This window comes from Pelophylax lessonae (genome assembly GCF_965119305.1).
Source record: "Pelophylax lessonae genome assembly, chromosome: 3".
In the NCBI taxonomy this organism is placed as follows: domain Eukaryota; kingdom Metazoa; phylum Chordata; class Amphibia; order Anura; family Ranidae; genus Pelophylax; species Pelophylax lessonae.
In genome coordinates, this window is record NC_138770.1 from 96940816 (window position 1) to 96959917 (window position 19102).

At 43.9% G+C, this 19102-nt stretch overlaps 1 protein-coding gene across 2 annotated transcripts in view; it reads right to left on the reverse strand.

The window, feature by feature from the left end:
• BLK (BLK proto-oncogene, Src family tyrosine kinase) overlaps positions 1 to 19102 on the reverse strand; it is a 144051-nt gene that overhangs the window by 90375 nt on the left and 34574 nt on the right. For both annotated transcript variants that reach the window (XM_082249654.1, XM_082249655.1), the window contains one exon: positions 4251 to 4354. In XM_082249654.1, the coding sequence (XP_082105780.1) occupies positions 4251 to 4354 (104 nt within the window). The remainder of the gene's footprint in view (positions 1 to 4250; positions 4355 to 19102) is intronic.

Below are 19102 nucleotides of genomic sequence, written 5' to 3' on the forward strand. Positions count from 1 at the left end.
TCCTCTTTAGGTTTTCCACCTCATCCCTTTAAATCCGAACACATTTAAATGACACAGGTTCTGTGGCTGATTAAGGTGGTAATTAAGCTCACTTGGTGCCTTATCTGCATTAACCAATTGCCTACCGACTGTCGCATATATACTGCAGCAGGCTGGCACTCCTGGGGGGCGAGTGTGCGCTGCCAGTGGCGTGCACCAGCCCCCACTAGGCAATGGGGATGCCGATCCATGGGGCCGATGGCAGTGATTTCTGCCGGGCACCCGCGATTGCTCCCCGCTGTGAGAGAAGGATAGTCAGCTCTTGTAAACACAGCAGACCGTTCTTCTCTCTGAAATGATCACAGAGCGCCTGGGATCCTTCTATGTAGGATCACAGGTCTCTATGGTCATTTCACAAGTCCCTCCCCCCATACAGTAACAAAACACTCCCTAGGCTCACACTTAACCCTTTGATCGCCCCTGTGTTAACCCCTTCCCTGCCAGTGTCATTATTATAGTAACAGTGCATATTTTTAGCACTGATTACTGTAGTAATGTCACTGGTACCCCCAAAAGTGTAAAAAATGTCAGTTAGGGGTGCGATCTGTCCGCCGCAATGTCACAGTCCCGCTATAAATTGCAGGTTGCTGCCATTACTAGTAAAACAATAAATAAAAAATAAAAATGACATAAATCTTTCCCCTAGTTTGCAGACGCGATAACTTTTGTGCAAACCAAACAAAATATTTTTTTACCAAAAATATGTAGCAGAATACAAATTGCTCTAAAAGGATGAAAAAATTAAATTTTTACATTTTTTATTTTATTGGGAATGTTATATAGCAGAATGTGAAAAATAGTGTTTTTTCTTTTTTTTTTCAGAATTGTTGCTCTTTTTTTGTTTATAGCGCAAAAAAAAAAAAATCGCATAGGTGACCAAATACCACCAAAAGAAAGCTCTATTTGTGGGAAAAAAGGACATCAATTTAATTTAGGTACAGCATCACACGTCCACGCAATTGTCTGTTAAAGTAACGCAGTGCCGAATCGCAAAAAATTGCCCGCTCATTAAGGGGGCAAATCCGAAGTGGTTAAATTTGCCTCAGAACCTGTGTAATTAATATGTGTTCGGAGTTAAAGGGATGAGGTGGCAACCCTACCTGGGATCTGTAGTTCAGTTGGAGAGTCATGACTTGCCTATAAAGAAAGTATTTGACAGCCAACACTTTAGATGAATTTAGACGAGAAGTACAGCTTTTTGTTTTATAGGAATTCCATCTTTAATTGCAGTAATTAAATTTAAACAATGGAGTGATTCAGCAATTACCACAACCCTCTACAACTGATGGAACCATTAAGATATTTGTTGCTGCGCTGTGAGGATAAACTGGCGCGTATCACTTTGTGGCGGCACATCTACGGCTTTGCTTCATGGGATTTCTTTCATCTCTTAGAACTTCGTATGACACAAGTGTTATTCACATAAACCTCACTTCACCTCTTTATGAGCCTCAAACACTTTTAACTTTCTTCCAAGAACATAACGGTATAATCCGCGTCCATGATCTTCAAATAGTGTACAGGGAAATACGCTTCACTTTCAAAGTCTGCACATAAGTGGTGTGGATGGAGAGCAGAGGACACATATGGAACCATATATAATGCAGAAGTTCTAAAATATTGGCCAGACGTTGGAGGAGATGTGCGGGACATACCTTCCTCTAAATGAAAGCTAACAAAGATGCGAAGAGATGTGGTTTCCTGCCTTTTCAGCCCCAAGAAACAACGTGTGACTTTCACATCCTACAGTTATGCTGTGATTACGCCAAATGTATACGCTTTCCTCTAAGATGTCACTGCCAAGTGAGGTTCTTTGTATTCCTTACAATAAGGCAGCTGTTCTTAGCTGGGGGTATCCATATCCCTCGGGGTATAGGCAGTGTCGGGACAAGGTCATCTAGAACACAGGGTGAACATGCCAAACTATGCCTCCCCTAAGGTGTATGTGCAAGCATAAAGTACCCTACAAAAATACAGAGCGCTAATCTGCATGCTTACCCCCCTAAGCATAAATTCCCACTTCTCCCAGTACAAATCTACCCCTTGTTAAAATCCTTCCCCTCAGCACAAATCTCTGCCCCCCCCCCCCATCCCCCAAATGCCCTCCCCAAAAAAAATTCACTCCTGCTAGCACAAATCCTCTTCCTCCACTTCAAATCTCCCCTCCCAGCCCAAATTCCCCCCAAATTCCCCTTCTTAGCACAAATCTCTCCCCCCTCTTCAAATCCCCCTCCCAGCACATAATCCCCCCTCTTAGCACAAATCTTCTGCCCCTCCCAACACAATTTCCCCTAAATCACCACTCTTAGTATCCCCCCCCCCTCCAAATTTCCCTTCCTAGAACAATACTTACTCTCTGTCGCCCCTCCCCCCCCCCACACCCACACCTCAAATGATACCACAGTGCCCAGGGCAGCTGTCTCTCCTGCCCATCCCTTGTCCCGGCCCTGGGTATAAGAGCCAAATAATTGGAATGGATCATTGACATGCGAGGAACTTGGTCACACCTAGACCTAACTGGATCTCCATTCTATGGTTTGATTTCACAAAGACAACAGCAAAAATCTCATTAGTTGTAGGCAGCTTGTGTTTTGGGGATTTGCTGCGTTAATATATATATATATATATATATATATATATATATATATATATATACACAGTATATATATATATATATATATATATATATATATATATATATATATATATATATATATAAAAATATGATAAAATCCATATGATTTTCTTTCTAGCCATCCATATGTAAAGCAAAGCCAAGCTATTGACATCTTTTGAATGAATTCTGGTACCTAATACGACTGATGCAAAGATGATGATGAAATGACCACAGAAAGTCTGACAAAGGCATTATGGAGGCATACTGGACAATACAGTATAATGCAGCCATTTTCAAAGAGGCTTCCATGGAACCCTGGTATTCTTCCAGAGGTTTCTAGTTGTTCCTTGAGCTGTAGCTTACTGACCCCCTATATCAGTGATGGGGAACCTTGGCACCCCAGATGTTTTGGAACTACATTTCCTATGGTGTTCAACTACACTGCAGAGTGCATGAGCATCATGGGAAATGTGGTTCCAAAACATCTTGGGTGCCAACGTTCGCCATCACTGTCCTATATGATGGTATCTGCATAGTTCCAGGGCTAGTGCGACTTGGCAAAACCAGCAGCGTGGCGCAATTATCTTTTTAGCTATTTACAGTATAAAAGTGGCATTCTGACAACTACTGTAAGGTTTGCTTTCTTCCTACTGACCACCAATGTAAGGGCCATTCTCCCCATTGACCCCTGATGAATTGGTTTCAGTAAGGGGTTTCCTGAGATCTGAAATTTATTTTAAGGATTTAAAGGATAAGTCCACCCGAAAACTAAATGCATCTATAGATCTCCACGATCTAACACTAACCTATCTAGCCCTGTAAAGAAGAAACCAGTATACATACCTTTTTGAAGCCGATCCAATCCTGTCTCCAATGGCGGAAGCTCTGCAGAGGACACAGCTGTCAGATGTGAAATGAATGGGGAGTGTTGTCACCCCTAGGCTTAGTATGGGGCTTCCATTGTCGGATGTGTCCTCTGCACCCGCCTCCACAGAGAAGCCGCCGCTGACAGCTCAGCGTGGGGTCGGATCAGCTTCAAAAAAGGTATGTGTACTGATTTTTTCTTTACAGGGCTAGATAGGTTAGATCATGGTGGTCTATAGATGCAGAGATGTTAGTTTTTGGGTGGACTTATCCTTTAAGGATAAAAAAGGTTGAGAAAAGCTAATGTAAGGGTAATAAAAGGCTAGGAGCCCCTGCTAGATGGCATACAAACTTTAGATTTTGCACAGTAACTGTGGATTTAGGATTATGTACTGTTAAGTTAATTGTAATGGTTTGTCTTACTGGAATTTTTTTTTCTGCTAGAGAAGTAAAACTGCTGATTTTTTCCTGCAGTGACAGTGAGAATTTAAATTATTCAATGTAAGGACAGCCAAGGGTAGTACTGAATTTCATTTGTAATAGTAGGTAGACCTTGGATTCTTTGCTGTACAAGCATGCACACTTTGGATTCTTTGCTGTACAAGCATGCACACTTTGGATTCTTTGTTGTAACAACAGACATTCTTTGGATGTTTATTCTAAGGGTAGACATGCTTAATCTGAGAAATGCGAAATCCTCTGCAAATCCTTTTTTGGTAACATACTGTACCTGGGTTTGTTTCACTCTCCCGGATAAGGAAGGATCCAGGAATGTTTTCTGGAGCTAGCAGTTGTCTTTCTGCATCTTTTCGAGTAATGTTATTAAAAAAGAATCTGCGGACAGAAATATATATATTATCTGAAGGCGTATCATAAACAATTACCCACCTAATAGAGCTGTCAGTTATTATTATTATTATTATAATACAGGATTTATATAGCGCCAACAGTTTGCGCAGTGCTTTACAATGTGAAGGAAGACAATACAGTTACAATACAGTTCAAAACAGGAGGAACTAGAGGGCCCTGCTCGTTAGAGCTTACAATCTAGAAGTTGATGAGGATGAGAAAACCCAACCACCACATTGATGGATTTTGAATCCAAAGTGATTAATTTCATCATAGAATTCCAAGATAACAAGTGTCACACTGCGTTTCAGTAGCTAAATAATAACTACTTCATCAGGGCTAAAATATAGACAATGTATGCACTATACTATATATGCTTTGTAAAGTGAGAATGCTCTAATAACCACTTCCATACTGGGCCGATTCTGGCACTCTTCTCCTACATGTAAAAATCATAATTTTTTGCTAGAAAATTACTCAGAACCCCCAAACATTATTAAAATGGTGGTCGTTGCAACTTTTTATGTCACACTGTATTTGCACAGCAATTTTTCAAACGCTTTGTTTTTTGGAAAAAAAAAACTGTTTTATGAATTAAAAAACAAAACACTAAAGTTAGCTCAATTTTTTTGTATAATGTGAAAGATGATGTTACACTGAGTAAAAAGATACCTAACATTTCACGCTTTAACCACTTATGACCCGGAGGATTTGGCTGTTTAACCACTTTAGCCCCGCTCACTGTGCCTCTACTGCGGCACAGTGGCTCGTTCCCGTCCAGCAACGTAGACCTACGTCGCTGGACTCCTCCCCTTGTGGGCCGCGCCGTCAGAGGCTCGCTCCCGCTGTATTCAGTTACAGCCGGAGTCGGGCCAGGGGAGGAGCAGCGGCGATCGCCGCTGCTCTTCCCCGATCGTCGGGGAATTGAAATTGGAGATCCGCCCGCTTGTGTAAACAAAGCGGGCGGATCTCCTAAGTGACAGACAGTGACAGATTTCAGGGTTCAGCACAGCTGAACCTGCGATCTGTGCCTGTGTCACTCAGTCACCTCCCCCCACACACGTTAGTAAGCACCAGGCATACATTAACCCCTCCCTCTCCAATAAAATTAGCCCCTTCCCTGCCAGTGTCATTTTTACAGTAACAGTGCATATTTATAGCACTGATTACTGTAGTAATGTCACTGGTACCCCCAACAGTGTCAAAAATGTCAGTCAAGGGTCCGATCTGTCCGCCGCAATGTCGCAGTCCCGCAAAAAAAATCACAGATCGCCGCCATTACTCGTTAAAAAAAAAAAACACCAAAAATGACAGAAATCTTTCCCTTAGTTAGTAAACGCAATAACTTTTGCGCAAACCAATCAAAATACCCGTATTGTGATTTTTTTTAACAAACATAGGTAGCAGAAAACAAATTGGCCAAAAATTTTAAAAAATTTAGATTTTTTCATTTTTTTGGAGGGAATTTCATATAAAAAAATGTGAAAAATATTGTTATTTTTTCAAAATTTATGCTCTTATTTTGTTTATAGCGCAAAAAGTAAAAATCGCACAGGTGATCAAATACCACCAAAAGAAAGCTCTGTGGGAAAAAAAGGACGTAAATCTCGTTTGGGTACGGCATCGCACGACCGCGCAATTGTCAGTTAAAGTCGCACAGTGCCGAATCCCAAAAAGTGGCCTGGACATAAGACAGCAAAATCCTCCGGTGGTAAAGTGCTTAAAGACCAGGCCCTATTTTGTGATTCGCCACTGCGTGACTATAACTGACAATTGCACGGTCGTGCAACGCTGTACCCAAATGAAATTGATGTCTTTTTTTTCCTCACAAACAGAGCTTTCTTTTGTTGGTATTTGATCACCTCTGCGATATTTACTTTTTGCGCTATAAACAAAAAAAGAGCGACACTTTTGAAAAAATAACAATATTTTTCACATTTTTTTATATGAAATTCTCAAAAAAAAAAAATGAATAATCAAAATTTTTTAACATTTTAGGCCAATTTGTTTTCTGCTACATATCTTTGGTAAAAAAAAAAATCACAATAAGCGTATTTTGATTGGTTTGCGCAAAGGTTATTGCATTTACCAACTACGGGAAATATCTATGTCATTTTTATTGTTTTTTTTTTAAAACTAGTAATGGCGGCGATCTGCGATTTTTTTTTTTTTGCGGGACGCGGGACTGTGACATTGCGGAAAGTGGGGATCCTCTATCCCTAGGTTCACAATCATCCTACCTGGTGGATGAACCTCATTATTCATATAATAGTCTCAGCTGTTCCCAGGCCTTTATATATGTAAGCTGCGCTCAGGGCACTCTCTCTCTCTCTTTCTCTCTCTATCTCATGCCCCCTGCTGTGGGAGTCTGCTGCTCGGTGATAAGGCTGACTACTGACATAACACTAAAAATGCTGCCTTTTTGTTTTGGGAAGCCAATTGAGGGCACCATCTTAATCAGACTTGAGTTTAGTTAATGGCCCAGACAAATTGATTTTTTTTCTTTGTTTTATGCTATGGATTTTCTATACAAAGCCCTTCTGTGCTGTGTTTGCTGCCTTAGTGTTCTTTTCAATCATATGATATGAATGTCATAGGGATTGCTTGGATTCATGTACTTGTAACACAAGTTACAGAGTCAATGTCCATGTTCTTTAGTGCCCATTCACACTACCGCGACTTGTCAGGCAACTGGTCAGCCTGACTAGTCGCGGTCCATGCAGTGCTACGGGAACCTTTCTAATAGGAGCAACTCAAGTCACTCCGACTTAGAAAATAGTTCCTGTACTACTTCGGGGCGACATCAGAGCAACTTGCATTGACATTCATGATATGAAGTCCGTGCAAGTCGCGCCGAAGTCACGGTGCACGCGACTTCACAGGTTGCCCCCGAAGTCATGCCGCGGTAGTGTGAACCGGCACTAAGCCCTAATAAAGCGGATACATTTCACCACTTCCCACCCAGCCCTGTCGTCCCTTCAACTGGTCTATTACACCTCAGGGGGTGGGTACAGTTGGCCCAAAGGATAGGTCCCATCATAGCTCTTGATCATTACTAGAGACCAGGAGCTGTTTTTGAGCACACTCTCAGCAGAGTACAGCAGTGCTTTATGTACAGAGTGCAGGGTTCAGCAGTACTCTCTAAACAGAGTGCAGGGTTCAAGTGTACAATACTTACAGAGTGCCGAGTTCATCAGGGCTTTATGTACAGAGTTCAGCAGTGCTCTATGTACATTGTACAAGGTTCAGGCATGTGATACGTACAGAGTGCAAAGTTTAACAGTGCTCTGTGTACAGAATGCAGGGTTCAGGTGTGTGCTGCATATATAGTGCAGAGCTTAGGAGTGCCCTACGTACAGAGTGAAGGGTTCAGGTGTGTGCTGTGTACAGAATGCAGAACTCATGTGCGTGCTGTGTACAGAATGCAGAACTCATGTGCGTGCTGCATATAGAGTGCAGGGTTCAGGTGTGTGCTGCATATAGAGTGCAGTGTTCAGGTATGCGCTGTGTACAGAGTGCAGGGTTCAGATGTGTGCTCGGGTTCGGCACATCGCGGATCGGGTGGAAAGATTATTGGGTGGGGCTGGGGAAGACCCAGCTGTCATGGTACACGTGGGTACCAATGACATAGGCAGAGGAAGATGGAGAGTCCTAAACGATTTCAGGGACTTAGGCGCTAAGTTGAGGAGTAGGACCTCCAAGGTAGTATTTTCCGAAATACTGCCTGTCCCTCGAGCCACACCAGAGAGGCAGCGGGAGATTAGGGAAGTTAACAAGTGGCTGAAGAGCTGGTGTAGTAAGGAGGGTTTCGGGTTCCTGGAGAACTGAGCAGACTTCTCAGTCAGCCACCGGCTCTTTGGTAGGGACGGATTGCACCTAAATGGGGAGGGTGCAGCCGTACTGGGTGAGAGGATGGCCAAAAAGTTAGAGGGGCTTTTAAACTAGGTGATGGGGGGGAGGGTACCGATGTAATATTAGCCAGTGGAAAGCAAGTTTCAGAGGGCAGAAATGGGGGCATTAGTGGTAGGGTGTTCGGAGCTCCTATACCCAGGGTGGGTATGGGGAAAAATCAAGAGAGCAGCCTAAAAACATCAAATGATGATATATGTAACCGATCAAAATTAAGAGGTTTGTATACCAATGCCAGAAGCCTTGCCAACAAGATGGGAGAGCTGGAGCTACTGATGTTTGAGAAGGACTTAGATTTTGTGGGGATAAATGAGACTTGGTTCGACAGCTCTCATGACTGGATGGCGACCATTCAGGGGTATTCCCTTTATCGCAGAGATAGAGATGGTAAAAAAGGGGGAGGGGTATGTCTGTATATTAAGAACAGTGTACAGGTAAATATGAGGGATGATATTAATAATGGAGCTAAGGAAGAGGCAGAATCCCTATGGGTAGAGCTTCAAAGGGAAGGCACTGTGGGGAAGGTAATATTGGGCGTATGCTATAGGCCCCCCAACCAGAGGGAGGAGGGGGAGGCGGACCTCATTTTACAGATAGGATTGGCAGCAAGGATGGGAAATGTCATTATAATGGGGGACTTTAATTATCCAGATATAGACTGGGTAGAAGGAACTGCACACTCAGCCAAGGCTAGGCAGTTCCTAAATATTTTGCAGGACAATTTCATGGGTCAGATGGTGAATGCACCGACGAGAAACAATGCGGTACTTGACCTACTGATTACCAACAATACAGACCTACTCACGGATATAAAAATACGGGGCAACTTAGGAAACAGTGACCATAGGTCAATAAGTTTCAGTATTAATTACAGTTATAGGAAGCAGAGGGGTAATATAAGGACGCTGAATTTCAAAAGAGACAATTTCCCAAAACTGCGCTCGCTGCTAGAAAATATCAATTGGGATAGAACCCTGGGAACAAAGAACACGGAAGAAAAATGGGAGTGCTTCAAGAGCATACTTAACAAGGGGATTGACCAGTGCATTCCAAAGGGAAATAAATTTAAAAGAGCAAAATTAAACCCTGGGTGGCTAAACTCCAACATAAAAATGCATATTAGTGCTAAAGAAAAAGCCTTCAAAAAATACAAGACTGAGGGGTCATTGGCAGCATTTAAGCATTACAAAGAGTGTAATAAGAAATGTAAAGATGAAATCAGGGCGGCTAAAATAGAACACGAGAGACATATAGCGGAGGAGAGTAAAAAGAACCCCAAGAAATTCTTTAAGTATATAAACAGTAAGAAAGCGAGGCCAGAACACATTGGCCCCATAAAAGATGACAAAGGAAATTTGGCCACTGAGGACAGAGAAAAGGCGGAAGTGTTAAATAATTTATTCTCTTCAGTCTTCACAAAAGAATCGGGGGGCTACATGAACCCAGCTTGTAAGGCCAAACTAAACACACCTCAGGAAGTGCCGCCATGGCTAACAGAAGATAGACTTAGAACTAAACTAGAGAAACTTAACATAAATAAATCACCGGGACCGGATGGCTTGCACCCGAGGGTTCTTAAAGAGCTCAGCCAGGTGATTGCCAGACCATTATTCTTGATCTTTAAGGATAGTTTACAGACGGTATGGTGCCAGCCGATTGGAAAAAAGCCAACGTGGTACCAATATTTAAAAAGGGGCCGAGGTGTATCCCGGGTAACTATAGGCCGGTCAGCCTAACATCTGTAGTCTGCAAGATTTTGGAGGGGATGTTAAGGGACCACATACAAGACTTTAGTAATGAAAACAGTATTATTAGTAGTAATCAGCATGGATTTATGAAAAATTGTTCTTGCCAAACCAATCTACTAACCTTCTACGATGAAGTGAGCTGCCACCTAGATAAAGGAAAGCCTGTGGATGTGGTGTATCTGGACTTTGCAAAGGCCTTTGACACCGTTCCCCACAAACGCTTACTGTACAAACTAAGGAAGGTAGGTATGGACCATAGGGTGAGTACCTGGATAGAGAACTGGCTCCAGGGGAGAGTCCAGAGGGTGATGATTATTGGGGAGTACTCGGATTGGGCGGGTGTGGAAAGTGGGGTCCCCCAGGGTTCTGTCCTGGGCCAATCCTGTTTAATTTATTCATAAATGATCTAGAGGAGAGGATATCTAGTACAATCTCAGTATTTGCGGATGATACTAAACTAAGCATGCCAATATCTTCTATGCGGGATGTGGAAACCTTACAAGCGGACCTGAACAAAATAACGGGGTGGGCAACTACATGGCAGATGAGGTTTAATGTTGAAAAATGTAAAGTAATGCACTTGGGGGCCAGAAACCAGAAAGCAAGCTACTCACTAGGGGGGAACCTCTGGGTGAGTCTAGGATGGAAAAAGACTTGGGGGTACAGGTTGGACAACAGGCTTGGCAGTGGCATGCAATGCCAAGCCGCTGCAAGCAAAGCCAACATAATACTGGGATGTATAAAAAAGGGGATTCACTCCAGAAATAGAGAGATTATTCTCCCGCTCTACAAGACTCTGGTCCAGCCACATAGAGTATGCTGTCCAGTTCTGGGCACCGGTCCTCAGGAAGGATGTGCTGGAACTGGAGAAAGTCCAGAGAAGGGCAACAAAAATAATTAGGGGAATGGAGGACATCAGCTATGAGGAAAGACTACAAGCACTGAACCTATTCTCTCTGGAGAAGAGACGATTGAGGGGGGATATGATATCAATGTACAAATACTGTACTGGTGACCCTAGCATAAGGAACAAACTATTCAGAGTAAGGGAATACAATAAGACACGTGGCCACTCACTAAAACTAGAGGAAAGGCGGTTTAACCTTAAAATGCGTAAGGGGTTCTTCACTGTAAGAGCAGTAAGGATGTGGAATTCTCTTCCACAAGCAGTCGTATCAGCAGGGAGCATTGATAGTTTCAAAAAACTATTAGATGGGCACCTTAGAGACCACAACATACAGGTGTATACAATGTACGGTTAAAAGCAAACACACACACACATCATAGGTTGAACTGGATGGACTGATGTCTTTTTTCAACCTCACTAACTTTGTAACTATGTAACTATATAGAGTGCAGAGTTCAAATGTGCACTGTGTACTGCAGGGGTGTCCAAACATTTTTGAAAGAGGGCCAGATTTGATGAAGTGAACATGCGTGAGGGCCGACCATTTTGCCTGACATTTGAACAATTAAAAAAAATATACATATATATATATATATATATATATATATTATTAAAGGGAAAAGGGAGGAAAACATGGGGGGGAAAAAGGGAAGGGAAGAAGGGAAGGGGGGAGGGAAGGGAAACATGAAGGACAAAGGAAAGGTATTTGAGGATTGGTGGGACTTTGAGTGAGACTCCTGCCTTGGGTCTCCATCCCTATGTCTACCTTTACATGTAGAGCACATAGTGCTCAAAAAATGTTTGGGACTTTGTATGAGATGTGGCCACTGGGCACATGGTGTTATATATGATATTGCATATACCTGGGCTGGTGAGCACAAAACAAGTATAGAATCAATTAACATCATGTGTTTTTAATATTGTATAAATGGCAGTTGACAATGATATATAAATACAGTACAATGAGGGTAAAAGGGGTATGTATATATAAGGTTTGGTAAAAAACTGTAACAACATAAACATTCAAGGAGGTACTACAAAACATTCGTGTATGCCAGGTGAAACTTGTGGGTGTATTGTTTGCCTCATAGGCTCGACGCGTTTCGTGAATTACATTTTTCACTTCCTCAGGAGCAGGCATGGTAATGGCATCTAAAAATATATACACATATAAATGTGATATTACATCAAATAAAGGAATGTTTTGTAAAATTAGCGCAAGAAACTGAAGCTTACACATGAGTATGGAATGTCAGTCAGGTGATGGAATCGCCCAGAATTGAGTCCCCAATGGGAACTGAGAAAGCGGCCTCCACAAACACAGCCAAGGCGCAAGATCCATGGTGTGGTAAAGGAATCAGGAAGAGGTATTGAAGGGCTCGATTTGGTAATAGCATGACACTGTACAAAGAAATATAAATATGCATATATGCATAAATCAAACCAGTGATCCATACATAAAATTCATAAGCATAGAATGGTAAAGAAAGATGAGCCCAAACCATATGAAAAAAGAATCCAAGTCAGAATACCAAAGTGTGAGGTAGAAGTATGTGACTGTATGGACATACCAAAGCAGAGAGAGAAAAAGGGTGAGACATGCATGAAAAGTGTTTGAACTATAAAGACCAGTGACATCCCTAAAACATCAAAGAAAGCAGTGCTAAAAAATGAAAAGTAAAGTGAGAATCACAATTATTAGGGAAGGAGAGTCCCAAGGGTGAGGATACTAAAAAATGTGACGAAAAGGAGGATGATAGTGAAGCTGGGACAATTAAATAAAGTGAGTCATGGAACCTACGCTGGGACCGGGTGGGAGGCAGCTCTCAGCGTCACAAAGCTGTTCAGTACGGAGGGAGTCCATCGGGCAAGCCAGTGTTGCCCAAGACGGTCTCCCTCAAATGAACGCTGATGGAGTCACGTGCAGGGACGCCAACAAGCGTGTGACGTAATACCCTGCACGGAGAGATGTGACGCCGATGCGTCGCGGCCACGGCCGAAGATCCCGCCCCCATCTCGGCATCTGGCCGGAGGGGGGGAGAGAAGGACGGACGCGGACGGGGCGCATCGCAGTTCCCAAAAGGGACCACACGGGAGACACACAACCCAATGACATGGGTGAAAAAAGTAAACCAATGAGAACCAATATTAAATAAACATACAAAATCAATATACAATACCCAATGCATATGTAATTCGTATATATGGTGCCAATTTGGGATAATACATAATTATATTACAATGTTAAAACCACTGGTTTCACATCTCCATCCCTGGATCAATATTATTAAAGGGAAAAGGGAGGAAAACATGGGGGGGGGGGAAAGGGAAGGGGGGAGGGAAGGGAAAAATGAAGGACAAAGGAAAGGTATTTGAGGATTGGTGGGACTTTGAGTGAGACTCCTGCCTTGGGTCTCCATCCCTATGTCTACCTTTACATGTAGAGCACATAGTGCTCAAAAAATGTTTGGGACTTTGTATGAGATGTGGCCACTGGGCACATGGTGTTATATATGATATTGCATATACCTGGGCTGGTGAGCACAAAACAAGTATAGAATCAATTAACATCATGTGTTTTTAATATTGTATAAATGGCAGTTGACAATGATATATAAATACAGTACAATGAGGGTAAAAGGGGTATGTATATATAAGGTTTGGTAAAAAACTGTAACAACATAAACATTCAAGGAGGTACTACAAAACATTCGTGTATGCCAGGTGAAACTTGTGGGTGTATTGTTTGCCTCATAGGCTCGACGCGTTTCGTGAATTACATTTTTCACTTCCTCAGGAGCAGGCATGGTAATGGCATCTAAAAATATATACACATATAAATGTGATATTACATCAAATAAAGGAATGTTTTGTAAAATTAGCGCAAGAAACTGAAGCTTACACATGAGTATGGAATGTCAGTCAGGTGATGGAATCGCCCGGAATTGAGTCCCCAATGGGAACTGAGAAAGCGGCCTCCACAAACACAGCCAAGGCGCAAGATCCATGGTGTGGTAAAGGAATCAGGAAGAGGTATTGAAGGGCTCGATATATATATATATATACATTATATAGGAAATAATAAGCATCAGTACTTTATGAATAAAACACACTTACAGAAACAGGCAGTAGGCAGTAGGATTGTAGAAGTGACACCTCCTCGGTCAGCTCCATACATATACATACATACATACACACACACACACATATATATATATATACAGTATATATCACACTTACAGAAACAGGGAGTAGCATTATAGAAGTGACATCTCCTCGGTCAGCTCCACAAGATCCTCGGTTGGCTCCTACAGGTGGCTGTGTGCGGTGAAGGAGAGAAGGCATGCAATTTTCAAATTCATTCTGCACTCCCGCGCAGTCGTGGGCGGCGCCGGGCAGATAGATTCGAGCGGGGGGCGGAGCGGGACTCGGGAGCGGCCGAGCTGCTGAGGGAGGCTAGGGGCTCTGCCCCATCGCATCGAAAATTGGGGCGGGGATGTGAGGAGTCTCAGAGAGAAAGGCATTTTAGAGTCAGCAGTGTCTCAGGGGGCCGTATAAAACTAAAGAACGGGCCGGACTTTGGACATGACTGGTGTACAGGGTGCAGGGTTCAGTAGTGTGACATGTACAGAGTGCTGGATTCAGGTAAGTGCTACATACAGAGTGCAGATTTCAGCAGTGCTTTATGTACAGAGTTCAGCAGTGCTCTCTGTACAGAGTGCAGGGTTCAGCATTGCTCTATGTACAGAGTGCAGGGTTCAGGTGTGTGATACATGCAGAGTGAAGAGTACAGCAGTGCTTTATGTACAGAGTTCAGAGTTTAGCAGTGCTCTCTGTACAGAGTGCAGGGTTCAACAGTACTCTATAAACAGATTCCAGGCTTCAAGTGTGCGATACTTACAGAGTGCCGAGTTCATCAGGGCTCTATGTACAGAGTTCAGCAGTGCTCTATGTACATTGCACAAGGTTCAGGCATGCGATACGTACAGAGTGCAAAGTTTACCAGTGCTCTGTGTACAGAATGCAGGGTTCAGGTGTGTGCTGCATATACAGTGCAGAGCTCAGGAGTGCCCTACGTACAGAGTGAAGGAGTGCTCTCTGTACAGAGTGCAGGGTTCAGCATTGCTCTATGTACAGAGTGCAGGGTTCAGGTGTGTGATACATGCAGAGTGCAGAGTTCAGCAGTGCGTTATGTACAGAGTTCAGCAGTGCTCTATGTATAGTGTGCAGGGTTCAGGTATGCAATATGTACAGAATGAAGAGTTTAGCAGTGCTCTGTGTACAGAATGCAGGGTTCAGATGTGGGCTGCATAGAGAGTGCAGAATTCAGGAGTGCCCTAAGTACAGAGTTCAGCTGTGTTCTGCATATAGAGTGCAGAGTTCATGTGTGTGCTGCATATAGAGTGCAGGGTTCAGGTGTGTACTGTATATAGAGTGCATGGTTCAGGTGTGCACTGTGTGCAGAGTGCAGGGTTCAAGTGCGTGCTGCATATAGAGTGCAGGGTTCAGGTATGCACTGCGTACAGGGTGCATGGTTCAGGTGTGTGCTGCATATAGAGTGCTGAGTTGAAGTGTGCACTGTGTACAGAGTGCAGGGTTCAGGAGTGTGCCATGTACAGAGTTCTGGATTCAGGTGTGTGCTACATACAGGGTGCAGATTTCAGCAGTGCTGTATGTACAGAGTTCAGCAGTGCTCTCTGTACAGAGTGTAGAGTTCATGTGTGTGCTTCATATAGAGTGCAGAGTTCAAGTGTGCATTGTGTACAGAGTGCAGGGTTCAAGAGTGTGCTATGTACAGAGTGCTGGATTCAGGTGTGTGCTACATACAGAGTGCAGATTTCAGCAGTGGTTTATGTACAGAGTTCAGCAGTGCTCTATGTACAGAGTGTAGGGTTCAGCAGTACTCTATGTACAGAGTGCAGGGTTCAGCAGTCCTCTATGTACAGAGTGCAGGGTTCAGCAGTGCTCTATGTAGAGAGTGCAGGGTTCAGCAGTGGTTTATGTACAGTACAAAGTTCAGCAGTGCTCTATTTACAGAGTGCAGGGTTCAGTAGTGGTTTATGTACAGAGTTCAGAGTTCAGCAGTGCTCTATTTACAGAGTGCAGGGTTCAGTAGTGGTTTATGTACAGAGTTCAGAGTTCAGCAGTGCTCTATGTACATAGTGCAGGGTTCAGCAGGGCTCTATGTACAGAGTGCAGGGTTCAGCAGTGCTCTATGTACAGAGTACAGGGTTCAGGTGTGCGATACGTACAAAGTGCAGAATTCAGCAGTGCTTTATATACAGAGTTCAGCAGTGCTCTGTGTGTAAGGTTCAGGTATGTGATATGTAGAGAGTGAAGAGTTTAGCAGTGCTCTGGATACAAAATTCAGGGTTGAGGTGTGGGCTGCATATAGAGTGCAGAGTTCAGGAGTGCCCTATGTACAGAGTGCAGGGTTCAGGTGTGCGCTGTGTACAGAGTGCAGAGTTCATGTGTGTACTGCATATTGAGTGCAGAGTTCAGGTGTATTCTGCATGTAGAGTGTAGGGTTCAGGTGTGCACTGTGTGCAGAGTGCAGGGTTCAGGTGTGTGCTGCATATAGAGTGCAGAGTTCAAGTGTGCATTGTGTACAGAGTGCAGAGTTCAGGAGTGTGCTATGTACAGAGTGCTGGATTCAGGTGTGTGCTACATACAGAGTGCAGATTTCAGCAGTGGTTTATGTACAGAGTTCAGCAGTGCTCTCTGTACAGAGTGCAGGGTTCAGCATTGCTCTATGTACAGAGTGCAGGGTTCAGGTGTGTGATACATGCAGAGTGCAGAGTTCAGCAGTGCTCTATGTACAGTGTGCAGGGTTCAGGTATGCAATATGTACAGAGTGAAGAGTTTAGCAGTGCTCTGTGTACATAATGCAGAGTTCAGGTGTGGGCTGCATAGAGAGTGCAGAGTTCAGGAGTGCCCTACGTACAGAGTGCAGGGTTCAGCTGTGTTCTGCACATAGAGAGCAGAGTTCATGTGTGTTCTGCATATAGAGTGCAGGTTTCAGGTGTGTACTGTATATAGAGTGCATGGTTCAGGTGTGCACTGTGTGCAGAGTGCAGGGTTCAAGTGCGTGCTGCATATAGAGTGCAGGGCTCAAGTGTGCATTGTGTACAGAGTGCAGAGTTCAGTAGTGTGCTATGTACAGAGTGCTGGATTCAGGTGTGTGCTACATACAGAGTGCAGATTTCAGCAGTGGTTTATGTACAGAGTTCAGCAGTGCTCTCTGTACAGAGTGCAGGGTTCAGCATTGCTCTATGTACAGAGTGCAGGGTTCAGGTGTGTGATACATGCAGAGTGCAGAGTTCAGCAGTGCTCTATGTACAGTGTGCGGGGTTCAGGTATGCAATATGTACAGAGTGAAGAGTTTAGCAGTGCTCTGTGTACATAATGCACAGTTCAGGTGTGGGCTGCATAGAGAGTGCAGAGTTCAGGAGTGCCCTACGTACAGAGTGCAGGGTTCAGCTGTGTTCTGCACATAGAGAGCAGAGTTCATGTGTGTTCTGCATATAGAGTGCAGGTTTCAGGTGTGTACTGTATATAGAGTGCATGGTTCAGGTGTGCACTGTGTGCAGAGTGCAGGGTTCAAGTGCGTGCTGCATATAGAGTGCAGGGCTCAGGTATGCACTGTGTACAGGGTGCATGGTTCAGGTATGTGCTGCATATAGAATGCTGAGTTGAAGTGTGCACTGTGTACAGAGTGCAGGGTTCAGGAGTGTGCCATGTACAGAGTTCTGGATTCAGGTGTGTGCTACATACAGAGTGCAGATTTCAGCAGTGCTGTATGTACAGAGTTCAGCAGTGTTCTCTGTACAGAGTGCAGAGTTCAGGTGTGCAATACATACAGAGTGCAGAATTCAGCAGTGCTTTACATACAGAGTTCAGCAGTGCTCTGTGTGCAGGGTTCAGGTATGCGATACATAGAGAGTGAAGAGTTTAGCAGTGCTCTGGATACAAAATGCAGGGTTTAGGTGTGGGCTGCATATAGAGTGCAGAGTTCAGGAGTGCCCTACGTACAGAGTGCAGGGTTCAGGTGTGCGCTGTGTACAGAGTGCAGAGTTCATGTGTGTGCTGCATATAGAGTGCAGAGTTCAAGTGTGCATTGTGTACAGAGTGCAGGGTTCAAGAGTGTGCTATGTACAGAGTGCTGGATTCAGGTGTGTGCTACATACAGAGTGCAGATTTCAGCAGTGGTTTATGTACAGAGTTCAGCAGTGCTCTATGTACAGAGTGTAGGGTTCAGCAGTACTCTATGTACAGAGTGCAGGGTTCAGCAGTCCTCTATGTACCGAGTGCAAGGTTCAGCAGTGCTCTATGTAGAGAGTGCAGGGTTCAGCAGTGGTTTATGTACAGAGTTCAGAGTTCAGCAGTGCTCTATTTACAGAGTGCAGGGTTCAGTAGTGGTTTATGTACAGAGTTCAGAGTTCAGCAGTGCTCTATGTACAGAGTGCAGGGTTCAGCAGTGCCTTATATACAGAGTTCAGCAGTGCTCTGTGTGCAGGGTTCAGGTATGCGATACGTAGAAAGTGAAGAGTTTAGCAGTGCACTGGATACAAAATGCAGGGTTTAGGTGTGGGCTGCATATAGAGTGCAGAGTTCAGGAGTGCCCTACGTACAGAGTGCAGGGTTCAGGTGTGCGCTGTGTACAGAGTTCAGAGTTCATGTGTGTACTGCATATAGAGTGCAGAGTTCAGGTGTATTCTGCATATACAGTGTAGGGTTCATGTGTGCACTGTGTGCAGAGTGCAGGGTTCAGGTGTGTGCTGCATATAGAGTGCAGAGTTCAAGTGTGCATTGTGTACAGAGTGCAGGGTTCAGGAGTGTGCTATGTACAGAGTGCTGGATTCAGATGTGTGCTACATACAGAGTGCAGATGTACAGAGTTCAGCAGTGCTCTATGTACAGAGTGTAGGGTTCAGCACTACTCTATGTACAGAGTGCAGGGTTAGGCAGTCCTCTATGTACAGAGTGCAGGGTTCAGCAGTGCTCTATGTAGAGAGTGCAGGGTTCAGCAGTGGTTTATGTACAGAGTTTCGAGTCCAGCAGTGCTCTATTTTCAGAGTGCAGGGTTCAGTAGTGGTTTATGTACAGAGTGCAGATTTCAGTACTGCTTTGTGTACAGAGTTCAGCAGTGCTCTCTGTACAGAGTGCAGG